The following is a 21,386-nucleotide window of genomic DNA, read 5'->3' on the forward strand; positions in this document are numbered from 1 at the left end:
TACAAGTGCCAGCCTTATGTTCTGGTTCGCTCTCTTACTCGTACTCTCATTCAGAAAGACATAAAAACACCCTCCCCCCCCCCTTTTTTAAATCCTGTGAGAGTTCCTAAGAAAGAGAAGCCAAGCCCCTACTCCAGCACCAGGGAACAGAGAGCCTCAGGCATGCAAGTCTTGCACTCTGCCAGCTGAGCTATCTTATCTCCCAGGCGATTTTTTTTTTCATGGGAGAGAGCAAGACTAAGGAGAGAGACACCTGAGCACCACTCCACTTTTTTTTTTAATGGAGGTTATTTGGTTTTTATCTTTGTTTTAGGACTAATTCAGGGCTTCACATGTACAAGGTGATAACAGAGATCAGATTCAGGACTTGAGAGCCCAACATTTCATCCAGTACACCATCTCCTGGGCTGCTCTCTTTCTTGTATGACTTAAATAGATAAATAAAGATTTCAAAATTGGACCCTTCTAGGTGCTTTACATTTCCATAAAAACTGGAGATCAGCTTACCAACATCTACCAAGAAAAAGCTGACAAGTCCTCTAATCCATCATCTGGGTCTTTCCTTCTTTCTGTGTGAAATTCCCAGAGTATTGTGTCGTTTGTGCTTTGTCAGGTAGATTATTAAATGATTTATATGTGTATGTATTTTGATGCTGTTGTGTTTTTATTTCCCCTTTTAGTTATTCATATTAGAAACAGAGCTTGTTAAAGTCACTCTTGCATTTGGTGTATTGCACCAAAGTGAATGACTTTGGGATAGGAGAAAGGTTTAGGTCCTGGAACATGATGACAGAGGAGGGCTTAGAGAGGGTTGAATTGTTATGTGGAAAACTGAGAAATGTTACACATGTATAAACTACTGTATTTTACTGTTGACTGTAAGCCATTAATCCCCCCCAAGAAAGAAAAAAGACCAAAAAAAAGTCACCATTGCTCAGTCCACTTGTCACTCTCATTGTGAATTCTAAGGGCACAATCACGCCACACATGGGTAAGCATTACGGTATTTCTTCCTTCTCAAGTAACCTGCCTTGTATTTCTGGTTCATGATTCAGGGTGCTGGCTGGCCTCCCACTGACTTTAGGGGAAAAAGAGGTCAGTGTTTTGTCAGTCAGTGTGAGATTAGATGTAGGTTTTCTCATAGATGCTTTTCTCATAGATTTGGTTGGAAAACCCCATCTATTGTTGGAGAGTTTTTATCATGCTGCATGGTGTTAAAAGATCTTTCTTCATTTGTTCCAGTGGTGATAAGATTTCTCCCATCCCGTCCACTAATATGAATTCCATTGACTTTATACTTCAACCCAGCGCTGAATCTTGTAATGTGTTAGGGTGTCTTATTCCTTTTATACATTGACGGATTCAAGTGTGGGAGGAAATCCAGGATGGATTCCTCAGCAAACCAAGCCTTCACTGGCCACAGGCTTGTATAGCCCATGGCCTAATTATTCTGCATGGCCAGCCAAGAGCTGTCACTCCTTGGGGCTGGGTGGTGGCGCACCTGGTTGAGCACATGTGGTACAATGTTCAAGGACCTGGGTTCAAGCCCCCCCAGTCTCTACCTGCAGGGGGAAAGCTTTGCTGGTGGTGAAGCAGTGTTGCAGGTGTCTTTCTATCTCTATTATTATTATTATTATTTCTTCCTTTTTTTATTATTATTTTATTTATTTCCCAGAGAGAAATGGAGAGAGGAGGGGAAGACAGAGAGCAGGAGAGAAAGACACCTGCAGACCTGCTTCACTGCTTGTGAAGTGACTCCCCTGCATGTGGGGAGCTGGGGGCTCGAACCAGGATCCTTGTGCTTTGTGCCACCTGCGATTAACCTGCTGCACTACTGCCTGACTCCCTCTCTCTGTCTCAATTTCTGGCTGCCTATATCCAGTAAATAAGTATATATTAAAAAATAATTGTAAAAAGCTGTCACTCTTCAAATGCAGATAGGTAGGTATCAGTAGAGCCAACACACGAAAGTACTTGGCCACCACCAGTTGGTGCCTGGTGTGAATGAGGGGAAGTTGCATAATTGGCTGGCCATGGCATCCATCATATCTGTTGAGACCCCCCGAAGTTTGCTAAGGAGAAAAAACCTGAATGTTACTGAGAGGAGATTTCTCTTATCAGTGGTGCTAACTTATGCTAATTCCACCCTCTGTTTCTTCCATTTATCAAATTGCTCTGCATATGAACTGTCTCAAAATTCCTTTGATTGGGGCTGGCAGTTTTGAGCTCCCTCTTCACCTGCTGGGGAAGTTGATTCACAAGCAGTGAAACTGGTCCTGTAGGTGTCTCTCTTTTTCTCTCCCTTTCTATCTCCCCCTTCCCTTTCAATTTCTTTCTGTCTTATCAAGTAAAAATAAAAAGGAAAAAAAAAAGTGGCCACTGGAAGCAGTGGATTCGTAGTGCATTGAGGTCCATTGACAACCCAGTGGCAATAAAAAAAAAAATTCCTTTGCTCGATCTTGATAACTAAGGACAGGGACTCAAGGGTGGCATCTCACTATTTACCATCCTTATTCAGGGAAGTTGTTGGTGTAAGCCATGCTGGGCCTCCTAAAACCAAAGTAAGAGTCTATTTACTGCTTTTGTGTCAGAGATTACAAGTAAACCCATTAGAGTGACTACTATTTTGTGGAGGACTTTTGCTGCTCTGTTCTTGAAAGCTATTGCTTTACAAATTAGATTTGGAGCTTTGGTGATGACACACCCTAAAGAGCAAATGGGCTGTCATGCACAAGGACCCAGGTTCAAGCCCCCAGTCTCCACCTGTAAGGGACATTGGTGCTGGGTGTGGTGAGTTATATGCACACATCCAAGTCGGTTCGATTCTGTTTCTCCTATCTAATGCCACTCAAGCCAAGTATCCAAATATATATATATATGTGTGTGTGTGTATTTTTTTTTAATGGGCCAGATAAGGCCACAAATGGCGAAAGGATTGTTTTCACAGAACCAGTACTTTTTCCCTGACCCCATCTCCACTGGGTGTTGAGCTGTCAGAACACACTGTGGGCTATTTTGTTTAAAGCATGCCATGCCTGTGTGCTTCCATCCCAGTGACTGTTGTGCAGTAAAGGAAGTATACCAGGAAAGGGGAAATGAAAGAAGAGAGAAAAGTGGGGGCTGGGTGGTGGCACAGCTGGTTAGGCACACATTTTACAATGCACAGGGACCTTGGTTTGAGCCCCCTTGTCCCCACCTGCAGAGGGAAACCTTTGCAAGTGGGGAAGCAGGGCTGCAGGTCTATCTATCTCCCCTATCCCTCTTGATTTCTGGCTCTCTCTATTCAATACATAAACAAAGATAATTATATATGAGAACAATAGTATGCAGAGGTCAGGATGTGGTAGGACCTGCCATCCTGTGTTTTCCCCTCTGGGGGAGCAGGTGTGTGCTGTTGGGCATGAGCTCCCTGCTGTGGGCACATAGTCTTTCACTGCCCAGCAGACCCGGATCCCACCCACCTCACTGAGAGGTCCAATGTGACGGGTGGCGAAGGAAGTCGTGGTGCATAGATCTGACGGAATACCGTACAGCTGTAAGAAAGGATGAAATCATCTCCTGTGACACATCTTGGGTGGAACTTGAAGGCATTACTTATTTTCTTTTCTTTGATAGGACAGAGAGAAATTGAAAGGGGGAGGAGAGAGAGAATGAGAAAAAAAATAGACATCTGCAGCACTGCTTCCTTGCTTGTGAAGCTTCTTCCCCTGCAAATGGGAACCAGGGGCTTGAACCTAGGTCCTTGTGAATGGCAGCATGTGTGCTTAACTGAGTGCACCACTGGTCCAACCTCACTCAACTCTTTACTTATTTTGCTAAACATAATCACTTCCAGTTCCATCCATTTTATCCTGAACCACACAATGCCATCTCCCCCCATCCCCCTTAATTGTAGAATAGTATTCCATGGAGTATATGTCCCATAACTTTATCCATGCATCTTTAATTTTAATTATCTTTATTTATTTATTATATAGAGAAAGCCAGAAATTGATAGGGTAGGGAGTTACAGAGAGGGAGAGTGACAGAGAGACACCTGTAGCCCTGCTTCACCACTCATGAAACTTTCCCCCTGCAGGTGGTGGTCGGAAGCTTGAACCTGGGTCCTTGTGCACTGTAGCATGTGTGCTTAACCAGGTGTGCCACCACCTGCCCTTCCAGTCATCTTTTGATGAACATTTAGGCTGCTTCCACTCTTTGGCTATTGTATATAATGTAGCTGTGAACATAGGGGTGCACATGTCCTTTTGAATTAGTGTTTACATGTCCTTTGGATAAATGCCTAGGAGAGGTATACAGTTCTCCTATGTTTATTTGTTTGAAGTCTCTCCATACTGTTTTCCATAGGGGTTGCACCGGTTTGCATTCCCATAAAGAGTGTCACAGAGTTTGTTTTTCTCCAAGTCCTCACCATTACTTGACTGTTTCCTGTTTTGTTTTTCTCTGTTTTGTTGTTCTGTTTTGTTATTCTCAAAAGTGTGAGGTGAAATCTCATTATGGTTTTTAATTTGTATTTCTATAAAATGTGTAGGGGAACATGTCTTCATAAGTTTGTGGGCTATCATGTCTTCTCTGGAGAAGTATCATTTGCCACTTTTTTTTTTAAATTTATGTATAAAATGGAAACACTGACAAGACCATAGGATAAGAGGGGCACATTTTCCACCACTAGAACTCTGCATCCCATCCCCTCCCCTGATAGCTTTCTTCATCCCTCTGGGAGTATGGACCCAGGGTCATTATGGGCTGCAGGAGGTGGAAGGTCTGGCTTCTGTAATTGCTTCCCCGCTGAACATGGGCATTGGCAGCTTGATCCATACTCCCAGCCTGCCTCACTCTTTCCCTAGTGGGGCAGGGCTCTGGGGGAAGTGGGGCTTCAGGACACATTGGTGGAGTCGTCTCCCCAGGGAGGTCCAGATAGTAGCATCATGGTAGCATCTGGAATCTGGTGGCTGAAAAAAGAGTTAACATATAAAATCATATATATTGTTGACTAATCATGAACCTAAAGGCTGGAATATTGCAGATGAAGATTTGGGGTCTTCATTTTGGAAATAGCTAGTAGGTCTATTTTAGGTATATTCTAAAGGGCCCATGACTTTACTAGTTTTTGCCCGAGCCTGACATCTGATAATGCAGTTAGACCCAAGTTATTGTCTGGGGAGATGATGTCATGGCTGGAAGAAAGGGCTAGAAAGCTGGAACAGGGAAGAGAGTAGCTCCCAAATATGGGGAAAGTGTGTAAATATTGCTGACTTTAAACTCCATCGATTTGATTTGGGCCCATATTCAGCTTAGGAGCCTATGTAACCTCTGCATCCCTGTAGGTCTGAACTCACATTCTGTGGTCATAAGTAGGAACATTCTAAGGTGCACCAATTTCAGGACCCATCTTCCTCAGGTGTAGCGTAGAGTATGTTATCTAACCTCCCTTCAGAAGATAGAACATTCCCTACCATTGTTGATCCGTATCGAGGGCAAGATCCTATAGGGACACTCAGAGAAGTCCATTATGTTGTTCCTGATGGAGATGACCAGTGATAATGGAGAGAGGGATCTATTCAAGGTCTAGGCTCATTGTGTTTGTGTGGGAATCCCAGGATTCCCTGACTAGGGCCCCAGCTGATGGGATGGCCTGATAGTGACTATAGAGTCATTATATAAAGTATGCCAGTCTCTTGCCCTTATTCAGCCTTTGCAGTCCTTACTTTAATAAGGTTACCTTTGGAGTGACTGAGGGAAGTTTAAGTAGAAAGTTTAAGTAGGTCTAAGTAGAAACTATTTTATTAGGTACTTTAGGTGTCTTTTTAGGTCTTTCTACTTGCTTCATTTATTGACTCACTGCAAACTATTGTGCACTTTTGCTTTAAGGTATATATTTTGCCCTAACATGGATACATGTGTATATTTGCCCTATCTCATGGGACCTGGTCTATATCTAAGTTTTGAGGCTTTGTTAGGAAGTGAAACACCCAAAATGGAATTAAGGAGTCCTATGATAAAGGAAAGCTCTCACCCGAGTAATGATGCAGTTAACATTCCACGCCTGACGTCTCTGGACACATTCTGAAGTGAAGCATGCCGAGGTGGTACTCATTGCATGAACAGATTGGGATCAGAAGATCCAGTATCAGTTGGTATGAATTGAGAGAGGCATGTAGGAAAGTGAGCCCCACCCTAGAGGTTTTAGGACTGGGGGAAATTTGGGCTCTATAGAGGGAGTGGGAGGTTCCTGCTGTCTTTGGGGTTAAGAAGGCAATAGATAGTTATTGCTATAACCAAATTATTTGGCAGTTGAGTTGACTTTGAAAATCCCATTGTTAGGATTTGACCATAATTTGTCCTTTGATAGCATATATATATATATATGATAAAGTAATGCCACTGGCTGCTTCAGTTCTCCCGGACTAAGCTTTTAGGAGAGTCAACATTTCAGAGACTCAGCCTATGGTCTGTGGATTAAAAATTTCAATCAATTTCCCCCCTCATATTAATTAAATAGTTATTTATATGACTACAAGTCAATAGGAATGTGCATAAACACCATTCCCACCAAAAGACTGTCCCAACCCATCCCCCCCCCCCCCCATGATGCTGAGCATTCACCCTCACCCTTCACCCAGAGATTTTTACTTTGGCCCTACTGCAAACTCAGTCACATCCTGCTTTGACTTACCCTTTCTGTTCTTCTTTCTCAACTTCTGTTTATGAGTGGGAGAATCCCATACTTGTTTTTATGTCTTTCTGACTTAGATCACTTAACATAATTCCTTCTAGTGCCATCCAAGATGGTCCAGAGAAGGTGAGTTCATTGTTCTTAATAGCTGCCACTTTTCATTTGGATTGCTTTTTATTGTTAAACTCAGTGATTCTTTTTTTTTTTTTTTTGCCTCCAGGGTTATTGCTGGGGCTCAGTGCTTGTACTAATCCACTGTTTCCTGGAGACCATTTTCCCCATTTTTGTTGCCCTTGTTCTTACTGCTGCTGTTGTTGGATAGGACAGAGAGAAATGGAGAGAGAAGTGGAAGACAGAGGCAGAGAGAAAGATAGACACCTGCAAACCTGCTTCACTGCTTGTGAAGCAATCCCCCTGCAGCAGGTGGGGAGCCAGGGGCTTTGTTGGGTCTGGTTATCCAAGGATGACACCAAGAGACGAGAGTGATGCAAAAGCACAGAGTCATAAATTGCTAGGCAGGCTAGGGTTGAGACCGTGCACAGACACAGACACAGCTGCTCCAGGTGCTCGACCCGAACCCTAGCACTTATGGGGTATGTATTAGGTAAGCTTAGCATGACAAGTTTAGCCTTGTGGTTATCTTCTTTACACACCTGGGGGGAATTATGAGGAACTGTTTAATGGTCTCTATCTCTCCAGAGATGTCTTTCTTTAATGCTTAGCTTATCTTTGTTCCTGTTGACTTATGGTCATGGGTTCAATTTCCAGTAATCGTCCTGAATTCCGAGACTTACTTTCTCGAAACTGAGGCCTATCTTATTTCTGCAGTTTACGGAGTCACTGCAGTCTGCATCCTTCAGCTTGAACTGGGATCCTTGCACTGGTCCTTGCGTTTTGTGCCACTGTGCAATACACTGGCCCCGAGCGATTCCTTTATATGTTTGTCAGACTTGTCCTATGAATATACCTTTTCCTATTAGCTAGGTTGCCATTTTTGTGTGTCCGGTACTTTTAGCATACAAAAGCTCTTTAATTTGTTGTGGTCCCATTTGTAAATTCCTGTTTCCTTATCAGTGGAGTTGAATTTTGTATTATGTGAGCTTAACCCCATGAACCACCTCCCCAGCCGCCTGGAGTTAAATTTTTTTTAAAAATGTATTTTTTCATTCATTCATTCATTCATTCATTCATTCATTGGATAGAGACAGAGAGAAATTGAGAATGGAGGAGGAGATAGAGAAGATGAAACACCTGCAGTCCTGCTTCACCACTTGTGAAGCTTTCCTCGTGAAGGTGGGGACCAGGGGCTTGAACTTGGGTCCTTGGGCACTGTAATGTGTGTGCTTAACCAGGTGTGTCACCGCCTGGCTACTGGAGTTGAATTTCTAAATACACCTCTGATATTAAGGTAACTCCTATATTGTCTTCTATACACTTTATAGTTTTAGCTTGAAATGATATCTTTAGTCCATTTTGAGTTGATTTTTATTTATGATTTTAAGTTATGGTCTAGTTTCTTCTTCTCCTCCTCCACCTCCTCCTCCTCCTCCTCCTCCTTCTTTTTCTTTTTTATGTGGCTATCCAGTGTTCCCAACATCAACACCATTTACTGAAGATGCTTTCCTCCTTTCCCCATTGTCTGGTTCTAACCCTTTTGTCATATACTAGATATCCATTCATGTGTGGGTTTACATCTATTCTGTTCTACTGACCTGAGTGCTTGTTTCTGGTCATGTAGCACACGCATTATAACACACATGTTCCTATATACAAGGACCTGGATTCAAGCCCCTAGTCCCCACCTACAGGGGGAAGGCTTTGCGAATGGTGAAGCCGTGCCACAAGTGTCTCTCTCCCTCTCCATCTCCCATTCCTTCTTGATTTCTGGCTATCTTTATCCATATTTATTCTTTTCCTTCAGAATTACTTTAATTATTTGTGATCTCTTGTGGTTCTGTTGGGGGAGGGAAGAGGCTAACTGGGGCCTTGTGGTGGCACACCTGGTTAAATGCACATGTTACCATGTGCAAAGACCTGGGTTCAAACCCCCCAACCCCCACCTACAGTGGGGGTGCTTTACTAGTGGCTAAGCAGGTTTGCAGTTGTCTCTTTCTTGTTGTTAAAATTTCGGGATGGCTCCAGCTAGCTTCACGGCGGGTAACAGAGACGCGGAGACAACGGCTGGGCAGGGCAGCTGTATTTCTTTATTCAGGAACAACGATTCACAAACTAAGACAAACTAATCACCAAACAGAACTCGGCTGTCTCTTTGCGGCGGCGCAAGCACTCTTTCTTTTTCTCTCGAACTCAGGAACCCTCTCCCTTACTCTCGAACTCAGAAACTCTCGCACTCTCGCACTCTCGAACTCCGGAACTCAGGAACTCTGTCACTGGGGAACTCAGGAACTCTCGGACTCCGGAACCCTCTCCCAGGGTCCCTTGGGGCGGGGCCAAGCAGGCCCGCGAAATTAACAGGACTCATCCAATTCTCTTGGAGGGGGAGGGCTAGAACAAGCCAATGTAAAGCATATGACAATTCCCCCTTTTCTTTTTAACTAAATGACTATAGTATCAAGGGTGTGGGGTGAACAGAAACATATATAACCAAAACCAGCATGTTGCCAAGGGAAGGCCTGAGGGGGCCATATCTGAAAAAAAAAAACATTTCTTGCCTCTGGGGGGCTACTTGCCTCGACGGGCATTTGCATGGGGGCGGGGAACGGCCTAGGGTCCCAAAGGCAGCTGGCTGCAACTTACTTACTATGAAACAAAACTTGTTATTAGCATATCTACTGCACGATCTAACATTTCTAATAGAGAAGGAATTTGAGACTTTTACATATCAACAACGTCTTTTAACCTTTTGTTACACCCATTCAAGATGGAGACACACCCTAGGTGTGGGCCGGAGAGGAAACCTCAGGCATGAGAATAATTAGCATAGCCATTGTGCGATCTACCATTTCTAATAGAGAAGGTAGTGTTTTACATATCAACAAGTCTATTTAACCTTTTGTTTAGACCAACTTAGTTGAAATATATTGATTGTTAACTAATTTTTACCTCAGACTTTAAATGTAAGTTAATTTTTATCTTTATGAGAATTACGTTGAAAACCCTTTTCATTTATCTTTGACTAGTAAGAATTTAGCCTTAAAGCTACTGTTTACCAAACTTTAAACATAAACATAGTCATTAATACACGAGGAGAGAAACCTTTGTTACGAAGACATGTCATTTTAAACACGAATTTAAATCTATATTGTCTTAGTTGTTGGGGGGGGGGGTTCACCATCCGGAGGTGGCTTCCCGCGCAGCTCCACTTCTAGGAATTGCAGGTTGCGATCAGCCGTCCGAAATTTTAACAACACTTTCTCCATCTCTATCCTTTCTCCTCTCTCAATTTCTCTTTGTTCTTTTTTTTATTATTATTTATTTCCTTTTGTTGGTCTTGTTGTTTTATTGTTATAGTTATTATTGTTGTCGTCATTGCTGGATAGGACAGAGAGAAATGGAGAGAGGAGGGAAAGACAGAGAGTGGGAGAGAAAGATTGACATCTGCAGACCTGCTTCACTGCTTGTGAAGCAACTCCCCTGCAGGTGGGGAGCTGGGGGCTCAAACCGGGATCCTTAATGCCGGTCCTTATGCTTTGCGCCACCTGCACTTAACCCCCTGACTCCCAATTTCTCTTTGTTCTATCCAATTAAAAAATAGAATTTAAGAAATGAAAAGAAAAAAAAAAGTTGTTGGGAGCAGTGGATTCCTAGTTCTGGAACTGAGACCCAGAGATGGTGGTGAAAATAAAGTAAAATGAAATAAATAATAATAATAATGAATCTTTTATTTTATTTATAAAAAGGAAACACTGACAAAACCATAGGATAAGAGGGGTACAACTCCATACAATTCCCACCACCAGAATTCCATATCCCATCCTCTCCCCTTATAGCTTTCCTATTCTTTAGCCCTCTGGGAGTTATGGACCCAAGATCATTGTGGGATGCAGAAGGTGGAAGGTCTGGCTTCTGTAATTGCTTCCCCACTGAACATGGGCATTGATAGGTTGATCCATACTTCCTCCCTCTCTCTTTCCCTAGTGGGGCAGGGTTCTGGGGAATCGGATCTCCAGGACACATTCGTGGGGTTGTCTGTCCAGGGAAGTCTGGTTGCATCATGCTAGCATCTGGAACCTGGTGGCTGAAAAGAGAGTTAACATACAAATCCAAACAAGTTGTTGACTAATAATGAACCTAAAGGCTGGAATAGTGCAGATGAAGAATTGGGGGGGCGTGTCTCCGTTTTGTAGATAGTAGGCAGATTTTAGTTATATTCCAAAAGGCCTGTGGTTATACTGGTGTTTTTTTCTCTGAGCCTGAAATCTGATATGCAGGTGGATCCAAGTTATTGTTGGGGATATGATGTCATGGCTGGAAAAAGGACCAGAAAGCTGGATCAGGGAAGAGAGTAGCTCCCAAATATGGGAAGGTTGTATAAATATTGTTGACTATAAACCCCATCGATTTGATTTGGTCTGGGGCCCATATTCAGTTTAGGAGCGTATGTGACCTCTGCATCCCTGTAGATCTGAGCTCACATTCTGTGGTCATGAGTAGGGATGTTCTAAGCTGCCCCAATATCGACCCATCTTCCTCAGGCGTAGCATAGAGTATGTTGTTCATCCTCCCTTCGAAGGATGGAACATTCTCTACTGCTGTTGATCCAAGTTGAGGGAATAATAAATCTTTAAAAAAATATCTCTGTGGGTGGGGGTATAGCATAATGGTTATGCAAAGAGACTTTCATGCCTGAGGCTCTCAAGTCCCAGGTTCAATCCCCCACTCCACCATAAGCCAGAGCTGAGCAGTGCTCTGGTAAAAAAAAAAAAAAATCTCTGAAAACTCCACAAATAACTGGTCACTGTGGATGTTCAAAGAAGAGAAACTGAGTTGAATCATACATTCCCCAAACTAGGAGCATAACTTTTTAGCTATACTACTATAAACCTTTTTCCTTTCTCTTCTTTTAAAAAATATTTATTTTATTTGTTCCCTTTTGTTGCCCTTATTGTTTGATTGTTGTAGTTATTATTGTTGTCATTGCTGTTGGATAGGACAGAGAGAAATGGAGAGAGGAGGGGAAGACCAAGATGGGGAGAGAAGATAGACACCTGCAGACCTGCTTCACCACTTGTGAAGCGACTCCCCTGCAGGTGGGGAGCCAGGGCTCAAACCAGGATCCTTATGCCGGCTCTGTGCTTTGTGCCACCTGCACTTAACCCGCTGCGCTATAGCCTGACTCCATCTGTTTCTTTCTTTCTTTCTTTCTTTCTTTCTTTCTTTCTTTCTTTCTTTCTTTCTCCCTTTCTTTCTTTCTTTCTTTCTTTCTTCTTTTCTTTCTTTCTTTCTTTCTTTCTTTCTTTCTTTCTTTCTTTCTTCTTTCCTTTCTTTCTAGCACTCAGCTCTGGTTTATGGTGGTGTAGGGGGATTGAATCTGGGACTTTGGAACCTCAGGCATGAAAGTCTTTTTGCATAACCATTATACTGTCCCCCCAATTTACTTAGTTTTTTTCTCCCAGTCACTCATATACACACGATTTTCCTCAAAACTATAAAAAAATTTTGAAGTTTTTGTGAAAACAGTAATTTTTCACTTAAGAAAATCTAAATCTTAGTTAACATGCAACAAGTGCAATTGACCCAGAAAACTGATAATTTTGAGATTGACTAAAATGTGTGTGTGTGTGTGTGTGTGTGAGAGAGAGAGAGAGAGAGAGAAAATTGTAGCATAAGTAAGATGTCTATAACAAGCCACCATCTCTTTACAGCGTCTTCCGTATCTCAGGGTCTTAGGTGAGCTTGCCATCTTATTACCTGTTTTCCTGACGCTGGAAAGAATATGAACAGTGAAGAATATGAACTAGAGTGATTTCCCACCAAAATTCACAGCTTCTCTCTGAGCAGCAGTCTAGAGCCAATTAAATCTCCACGAATAAACTGATCAGTCGACTATGAATGGTGATCATTTTTGCTTTCTTTCCCACAGAGCTTGTTCTTATGCCCATTTGAGGACAAAATATCATGTGAGGAGCCAGAAGTAAGATAATTCAAGGTGGTGAGCCAGAAATAAAATGGAAATATCATCTGCTAAGAAAGAACTGCTGGGGAAAGGAGAGTAAGTCTGATGTATACTACTACTACTAATAATAATAATGAGGAGGAGGAGAAAGGAAAGCAAAATGTAAAGGAGAAAAAGGAGGGGGAAGAGGAAGGGCAGGGGTGATAACATAATGGTTACAGAAACAGACTCCTGTGCCTGAGGCTCTGAGGTCCTGAATTCAGTCACCTGCACCACCACCAGCCAGAGCTGAGCAGTGCTCTGGTAGAAACAAAGCACGACCTCCGATAAATCTCAGATCACAGACAGAGCTTCCTTCAATACATTCTCACGCCTGGAAGCCCGCATGTTGTAGCTCAAGTGTCTACACATGCATACAAGCTTATATATGTAAGCACAGCTGTGAAAATCATTCAGTATCTATTGTCATAATTGAATGTATAAGACTAACAATACATGTTCTTTTGAAAACTTTTCTTTTTTTAAATATTATGTATTTATTCATTATTGCATAGAAACAGAGAAATTGAGAGGAGAGAGAGAAGTGGAGGGCATTGTGGCTAAACCCCTAACAGGATTATTTGCGGAGGCAGACCAAAGTGCTGCCACCTGGTGGGAGTGAGGGGGAGTGCTGATCAGTAATTGAGAATCTTGGTGAAGAGAACAGAACTGACAACAGAACTGAGAGCCCTGGCCAAAGATTTCTTCCTTTTTTTTTTTTCCCCTTTCTTCTTAGTGATTCAACATTGATTTACAATTTTTAAAAATATTTATTTATTCCCTTTTGTTTCCATTGTTGTTTTATTGTTGTAGTTATTATTGTTGTTATTTGATGTCGTCTTTGTTGGATAGGACAGAGAGAAATGGAGAAGAGGGGAAGACAGAGAGGGGGAGAGAAAGATAGGTCTGTGAAGCGACTTCCCTACAGGTGGGGAGCCGGGGGCTCGAACTGGGATCCTTACGCGGGTCCTTGAGCTTTGCACCAGGTGCGCTGAACCCACTGTGCTACCGTGCGACTCCCTGATTTACAAATTTCTAAGATAACAGGTATAATTCTACATGTTTCCCACCACCGGAGTTCTGTGTTCCTCACTCCCTTTGTGGAAACTTCAGTGGTTCTCCCAAGGTCACTCACTCATAAGGGCTGATTCCACTACCTCCTAGACATTCTTTATCACCTACTTTTAGGCAGATTGTTTTTCACCATCTTGATTTAATACTTCCCTGCTTCCTTTTTTCCTGAAAATTTTTGGGCTGATGGAAAAGTCATCATAGTGTTTTTTTGTTTTTCTGTGCAAAAATGCATCATGACTTTTTCAACAACCCAATACTTACAAGCATGATTCTGCCCTATTAGTAAGTCATTATGTATCTTTGCAGGTTTCTCTGAGCATTATAGTGCCTTAAAATTAATGTGAAATGCACCCCAGGACATGGGACAGTAGATAAAGAATTAAGCTCTCAAGCCTGAGGTCCTGAGCTCAGTTCCTGGCAGCTCATGTGCTAGAGTGAAGCTCTGGTTTTCCTCTCCTCTCCTTCTTTCACTCTCATTAATTAATAAACAAACCTTTGAAAATATATGACACAGTGCCACATGCTTTTATAACTTGTATCATTTAACACATTGTGAAAAATCTATAATAACATTTGAGTTAATTTTATTATTATTTTATTGAGAGAGATACAGAGGGAAAGATAGTTACACCGGAGCCCTGCTCAACTCTGGTTTATGGTGGTGCAGGGGACTGAACCTGGGACCTCAGAGTCTCAGGCATGAAAGTTTTTTTTTAAATGTATTTTCCTTTTTGTTGCCCTTGTTGTCTTTTTATTGTAGTCATTCTTGTTGTTACTGATGTCGTCGTTGGATAGGACAGAAAGAAATGGAGAGAAGAGGGGAAGACAGAGACAGGGAGAGAAAGACACCTGCAGGCCTGCTTCACCGCCTGTGAAGTGACTCCCCTGCAGGTGGAGAACCAGGGGCTTCAACCGGAATCCTTACACAGGTCCTTGAGCTTTGCGCCACATGCGCTTAACCCGCTGTGCTACTGCCCAACTCCCAGGCATCAAAGTCTTTTGTAGAACCATTATGCTGTCTCTCCAGCCCCCAATGACATTTTTTAACGTGTAACAAATTTGCAAGTTTAATTTGTGACAAGTATAGAGAAGGGTAGAATAACCAAGTTTTCCTCATATCCTGAGAAACATGTTCTGCCGTTTGTATATATTGCAAAATGGTCACCACAGTATTTTACCCACAAGCTAGCTAGTTACTTCCCATCCCCCACAGAGAGTTTTTTTCCCTAGTGATGGAAGAAACCATTTCCTGTTGTTGTTGCTGGGTAGGTATGTTGCATTTCCAGTTCTTTTGTTATTTATAAATACTCTGGTTGAACATCCTTGAGGAAATAACTCAATAGTGGATATTTTTGAGGATTAATTTCTACCTCTCCCATGTTCTTAAAAATAAATCTTAATCTTTCTTTTCCCAACATTCCCATAATTTTCAGATGAACCCTAAATCAAGCTGCAGAGAAAGACTCAATCTGAATGAAAGCTTTGATAACTGCTAAGTTAAAGAACCCCATAAGCATGAGCTCTAGGTTTCTCGGACAACAAATAAGCAAACAAACATGGGGAAGTGAAGGACTGTCTTAGGACCACAGGGTAACGGGGTTAACAATTCTCAGTGTGGCATTACTGCCAGGCTGCTGTTTTAAGCCTACATTTTTGGGTCTAGTGCAATAAGATGTTTTATCTCTTTTTATAAGGCAGTGAAATCTGTGCTTTTATAGAAATTAGTAGGAGGAGGGTGGTAGCACAACGGGTTAAGCGCACAAGGCCCAAAGTGCAAGGACCAGCATAAGGATCCCATTTGAGTCCCTGGCTTCTCACCTGCGGTGGTGGGGGGTGAGGGTGGGGGTGGGGTGGGTATGTCTTCTCTTCACCAATGGTGAAGCAGATCTGCAGTTTTCTTTCCCTCCCCCTCTCTGTCTCACCCTCCTCTCTCGATTTCTCTATGCCCTATCCAGCAACAACAACAACAGCAATGGCCACAATAACATTAATAACAACAACAAGGGCAACAAAATGGGAAAAATGGCCTCCAGAAGCAGTGGATTAATAGTGCAGGCACATAGCCCCAGTAATAACCCTGGAGGCAAAAAAAAAAACCCCAATTACAGTTAGTAATTTAGGGGCCAGGAGGTGGTGCACCTAGTTAGGCATACATTATAGTGTGCAAGGACCCAGGTTCAAGCCCCTGCGCCCCACCTGCAAGGGGAAAGCTTCACAAGTGATGAAGTAGAGCTGGAGGTGCTTGTCTCTTTCTCACTCTCTATCTTCTCCCTTCTCAATTTCTCTGTCTGTATCCAATAATAAATAATTAAATAAATAAATAAAATTAGGAACTTATGTGGAAAATAATAAGGTTAAATTGGAGGTTTTTTTTTTTTTGAGAATAGAGGTGCTTATATTGTAAAGTTTTAAAATATCTTGAGGCTGGGCAACATTACAGTGCACAAGGACCTGGGTTCAAGCCCCAGATTCCCACCTGCAGGGGGAAAGCTTCATGAACTGTAAAGCAGGGCTGCAGGTGTCTCTCTTTCTCCATCTCCCCCTTCTCTATCAATATGTCAAAAAAAAAAGTTACCTTTAAGCTGACGTCTGTCCCCCTCCCCCTTTTTCTTGGCAGGGTTGGAAAATAAGGTGAAGCGTAATTCTCTATCTTCACATTTTCTGAAATTTGGCTAAACAGTATGACTGCCCTTTCTCCAGAGAAGTGCTCTTTCAAGTACCACTTCCATCAAACAAGCCAGCCCCTTGATGGAAATTGTCTGCTCATCTTGATTCTGCTTGGGAAAATACTATTAAATGTCCTCACGCTAGGAATGAGAAGAAAAAACACCTGCCACACTTTTATGGGGTATTTTTGCATTTCACTAGTAGCCATGGATCTTTTGCTCTTGGTGAACATTTGCATCCTATCCTGTTTCAGGGACTTTGTCCTGTTGGGCGTGAGGTTCACTAGATACCACATCTGCCTCTTCACTCAGATTATTTCTTGTACTTACAGTTTTCTGCATTATCCAGTTTTCGTTATTGCTTGCATAGATTATCACCTGAATTTCTCTGCACCCACCACGCTTTCGTTTAAGTATCGGAAAATATTTTATATCTCTGCTGCCCTTTTAATTTGGGTTTTGGTTCTTGCTTATGTGTTGGGGGACCCAGTTGCCTACCAAAACCTGAAGATCCAGAATGTTAATTCTGATCAATGTCCTTTCCACATGAGCATCCAGAGCTACTGGCTGTCATTTTCCATGGTGACACTTTTATCTCTGGCTTTTGTAACCTCTTGGTCGGAAGTTACTGCCTTGGTGCAGGCTATTAGGATAACTTCTTACAGGAATGAGACCATCCTGTATTTTCCCTTTTCATCCCACTCTGTTTGTAATCTGAACTCCAAGAAAACACTCATGCCCAAGTTGCTGGTCTGTTTTCTTGGTACCTGGTTACCATTTGTACTCCTCCAAGTGGTTATTCTTGTACTCAAAGTACAGATTCCAGCATATATTGCGATGAATATTCCATGGTTGTACTTTGTCAATAGTTTTCTCATCGCTACTATTTATTGGGTTAATTGTCACAGACTTAGTTTAAGAGTTATTGTGTCACCCGTTGATCCGTTTATTAACTGGAAATGCTGTTTCATCCCACTCACAGTTGAGAATCTTGAGCAAAATGAAAAGCCTATATCAATAATAACTTATTAATATTTGTCATGTTAGAAGGTATAATGATGGTACGAGTCATCAGATTACAAATAGCAACAATGACTTGGTGGGACATACAATATAAGGAATGGAGCTTTCCAGACCTCTCAACTTTCGTAGCTTTTCAGAATGTCTTTTCAAAGCTGTTTATTTTTCAACAAAACTATTTTAAAAAAATTTCTACCTAGGACCAGAAAATAGTTCAATTGGTAGGCTGTGTGCCTTGTTACACACAAAGCCCCAAGTTCACATGGGAGGACCACAGTGCCAGAACTATAGAATCATTCCATCTCTGTCTATCTGAAAGATAACAAAAAAAAAAATGGAAGGCACCAGGAACAGGGAAATCACACATGCATTGAGACACCAGTGTTGCCAAGGGAAAAGAAAAAAATTATTTTGTACCTTTCAAGGAAACTCCATGTCACCAACTTTACTTGGTTAATGCAGAAATGAAGTGAGTCAGCATTTGGCTTACTCTTACTTGTGTTATCAAAAAACAAAGCTTTACTGGATGCAAATTGTTATGTAAATCTGAAATCTGCTGCTAACTTTGAGATGTGAACTTAAATAAACACTTTTATTTAAATTCAGGGAAAGCAATTGTCTTCTTACTATGATTTGCATTTTTTAATATCAGGGGAATTATTTACATTTGGCTAGCTTTAAAAAAAAAGCCTTTGGAGATTGGGTAGAGGTGCATCCTGTTAAATGCAGATAGTACCCACCATGAGCAAAGAACCAGATTTGAGCCCCCAGTTCCTACCTGCATCAGGGAGGCTTCATGAGTGAAGCCGTTCTACAGGTGTCTATCTTTCTCCCTTCAGGGTCTTCCTCCCATTTTAACGTCTCTCTGTCCTATCCAATAAAATAGAAAAAAAAAACAAACGCATGCCTCTGTTCTTTTTTAATTATTTTATTTATTTTCACTTTTGTTACCCTTGTTGTTGTAGTTATTAATGTCGTCATTGTTAGATAGGACAGAGAGAAATGGAGAGAGGAGGGGAAGACAGGGGGGAAAGAAAGATAAGACACCTGCAGACCTGCTTCACCACCTGTGAAGCGACTCCCCTGCAGGTGGGGAGCTGGGTGCTCGAACTGGGTTACTTACGCTGGTGCTTGTGTTTCGCGCCACAGGTGCTTAACCCGCTGCACTACTGCCAGACTCCCAAATGCCTCTGTTCTTAATGCAAACGTTCCTGAAGAAAACTGCTTAACAGCATGGGGGGGGGGGGCGCTGGGGAGACAGCGACATGGTTTGCAAAATACTTGCAAGTCTAAGGCACTAAGTTCCTAGGTTCAGCCCCGAGCACCACCATCAGCCAGAGCTGAGCATTGCCTCAAAAAAAGAAAAAACAGCATTGGGACTGGTGATGAGATTCTTCCCAGACGTTCTAGATTCTACTGCAGCCTTAACTCACAGGACACACCACTGTACGTCACGACCTGATCACACCACTTGTATTGCACTGTCAGGTTTTTTTTTTTTTAATTAATTAATTAATTTATTCCCTTTTGTTGCCCTTGTTGTTTTTATTGTTGTAGTTATTATTGTTGTTGTCGTTGTTGGATAGGACAGAGAGAAATGGAGAGAGGAGGGGAAGGCAGAGAGGAGGAGAGAAAGACACCTGCAGACCTGCTTCACCGCCTGTGAAGCGACTCCCCTGCAGGTGGGGAGCCGGGGTTCGAACCGGGATCCTTATGCCGGTCCTTGTGCTTTGCGCCACCTGCGCTTAACCCGCTGCGCTACAGCCCGACTCCCTGAGTCAGGTTTCTTATCACTCAGTGCTGGACCTTGTTTTTCTCTTATTTTTTTTTAAAGGCATGATTTTTATTTTTTATTTATCCCCTTTTGTTGCCCTTGTTGTTTTATTGTTGTAGTTGCTGTTGTTGATATCATCGTTGTTGGATAGGATAGACAGAAATGGAGAGAGGAGGGGAAGACAGAGTGGGGGAGAGAAAGAGACTCCTGCAGACCTACTTCACCACTTATGAAGCGACTACCCTGCAGGTGGAGAGCCAGGGGCTCAAACCAGAATCCTTATGCTGGTCCTTGGTCCTTGTGCTTTGTGCCACGTGTGCTTATTAACCTACTGCACTACCGCCCTACTCCCATTTTTGTTACTTTTTTGGCTACTGCACTTGCTCAGTTTTGGCTGATAGCGGTGCTAGGGATTGAACCTGGGACCTCACAGCCTCAGGCATGGAAGTCTTTTACAGAACCACTATGCTGTTTCCCCAGGCCAGCATGGACATCTGAGTAGGACAGCTCTGTGTTGTGGGAGGCTGCCTGCGTATTGCAGGATGCTTGGCAGAAACTTTGCCCTCTACCCACCAGATGCCAGTATCTCCTCCAATGTCTCCAGACTATGCCAAACCTCTGGTGGACAAATTACACCCCCACCCCCCAGTTGAGAAACTGCTGGAATAAGGCAACCAGAATGGTAATGGAATCTAAAGTCACTCTGTGAATTAGGCTGTGTAGGTATTTTTTTTTTTTAATTTTATTTTCCCTTTTGTTGCCCTTGTCTTTTTTTGTGTGTTGTAGTTATTGTTGTTGTTACTAATGTCGTCGTTGTTAGATAGGACAGAGAGAAATGGAGAGAGGAGGAGAAGACAGAGAAGGGGAGGGAGAGAGAGAGACACCTGCTTCACTACCTGTGAAGCAACTCCCCTACAGGTGGGGAGCGGGGGGCTCGAACCGGGATTCTTACGCATGTCCTCGTGCTTTGTGCTACGTGTGCTACCTACCGCCCAACTCCCCTGTGCAGGTATTCTGACTTACAAAACTTCAAATTTCCTAAACTGCTGGCTTAATATTTTTACATCTACATATAGTGAGATATATTTATTTTACTTATTTATTGAATAGGAACAGAGAGAAATTGAGAGAGAAGGGGAGATAAGAGATATCTGCAGCCCTGCTTCACCACTTGTGAAGCTCCGCCCCCCTGCAGGTGAGGATGGGGGGGGCTTGAACCCAGGTCCTTGTGCATGGTTACATGTGCTCTACCAGATGCGCCATCTCTGGGGTCCCACCCATTTATCTTTATATGAATGTAAGTGCATATGTCATAATATCTCCCTACAGATACATTATGTAGGTGTCTTTTTAGGTGCTGGTTGTGACATACTGAATTAAATTCATGATTCATGAATTACATTCCATTATTTAAAAACAAAATTCTCAAATAAGTGCTGTGGAATGCTATTAAAAGCCCTAGGAAGTATTTTTCCTAGATACCAGACACTATTTTCTTCTACTAGTAACAGCTGATTTACTCTTCACAGGAATCACAGTGGGCACTGTGTGTATTACTACCAGATAATAAAACAAATGTAACAAAATTAAAATGTAGAAATTAAACAAATCTCAGTTAACATCATATAGCTAGTAACTGGGGAGTTGGGATTAGAAATTGTTCTTATTTCTCCCCACCTGCAGGGGGAGAGCTTCGTGAAGCAGGGCTGCAGGTGTCTCTCTCCCTCTCTACTTCCCCCCTCTTCTCTCAATTTCTGTCTCTATCCAATAATAAGTAAAGATATTTTTTAAAATATTGTTCTTGTTTCTTATTATTTTTCACTTCTTAAGGGTTCTGAAACATGACAGAGGAAAAAAAGACTCTTTACTTGACGATAGAAGTCCTTTTTTTTCTTTTCTAAAGACAGAAACAGATAAAAGTGTAGAAAGTAAGAGAGACCACAGCACCAAGGCTTCCTTCATTGTGATGAGGACCAAGTTGAAACCTGGGCCATGGAAGTGGCTAAACAGCACACTATCCAAGTGAACTCTTTCACTGGCCTGACCATATGACATTTTACT

General features: G+C 42.3%; 1 protein-coding gene across 4 annotated transcripts in view; it reads left to right on the forward strand.

Moving 5' to 3' along the window:
• GPR160 (G protein-coupled receptor 160) overlaps positions 1 to 18,162 on the forward strand; it is a 55,277-nt gene extending 37,115 nt beyond the window's left edge. For 3 of the 4 annotated variants that reach the window (XM_060171936.1, XM_007522959.3, XM_060171935.1), the window contains exons 2-3: positions 12,720 to 12,848; positions 16,483 to 18,162. In XM_060171936.1, the coding sequence (XP_060027919.1) occupies positions 16,547 to 17,563 (1,017 nt within the window). In that variant the 5' untranslated portion in view covers positions 12,720 to 12,848; positions 16,483 to 16,546 and the 3' untranslated portion in view covers positions 17,564 to 18,162. The remainder of the gene's footprint in view (positions 1 to 12,719; positions 12,849 to 16,482) is intronic. The other variant, XM_060171937.1, reaches the window with a different exon arrangement.
• The last annotated feature ends 3,224 nt before the right edge of the window (positions 18,163 to 21,386 follow it).

Source organism: Erinaceus europaeus, chromosome 14 (genome assembly GCF_950295315.1).
Source record: "Erinaceus europaeus chromosome 14, mEriEur2.1, whole genome shotgun sequence".
In the NCBI taxonomy this organism is placed as follows: Eukaryota; Metazoa; Chordata; class Mammalia; order Eulipotyphla; family Erinaceidae; genus Erinaceus; species Erinaceus europaeus.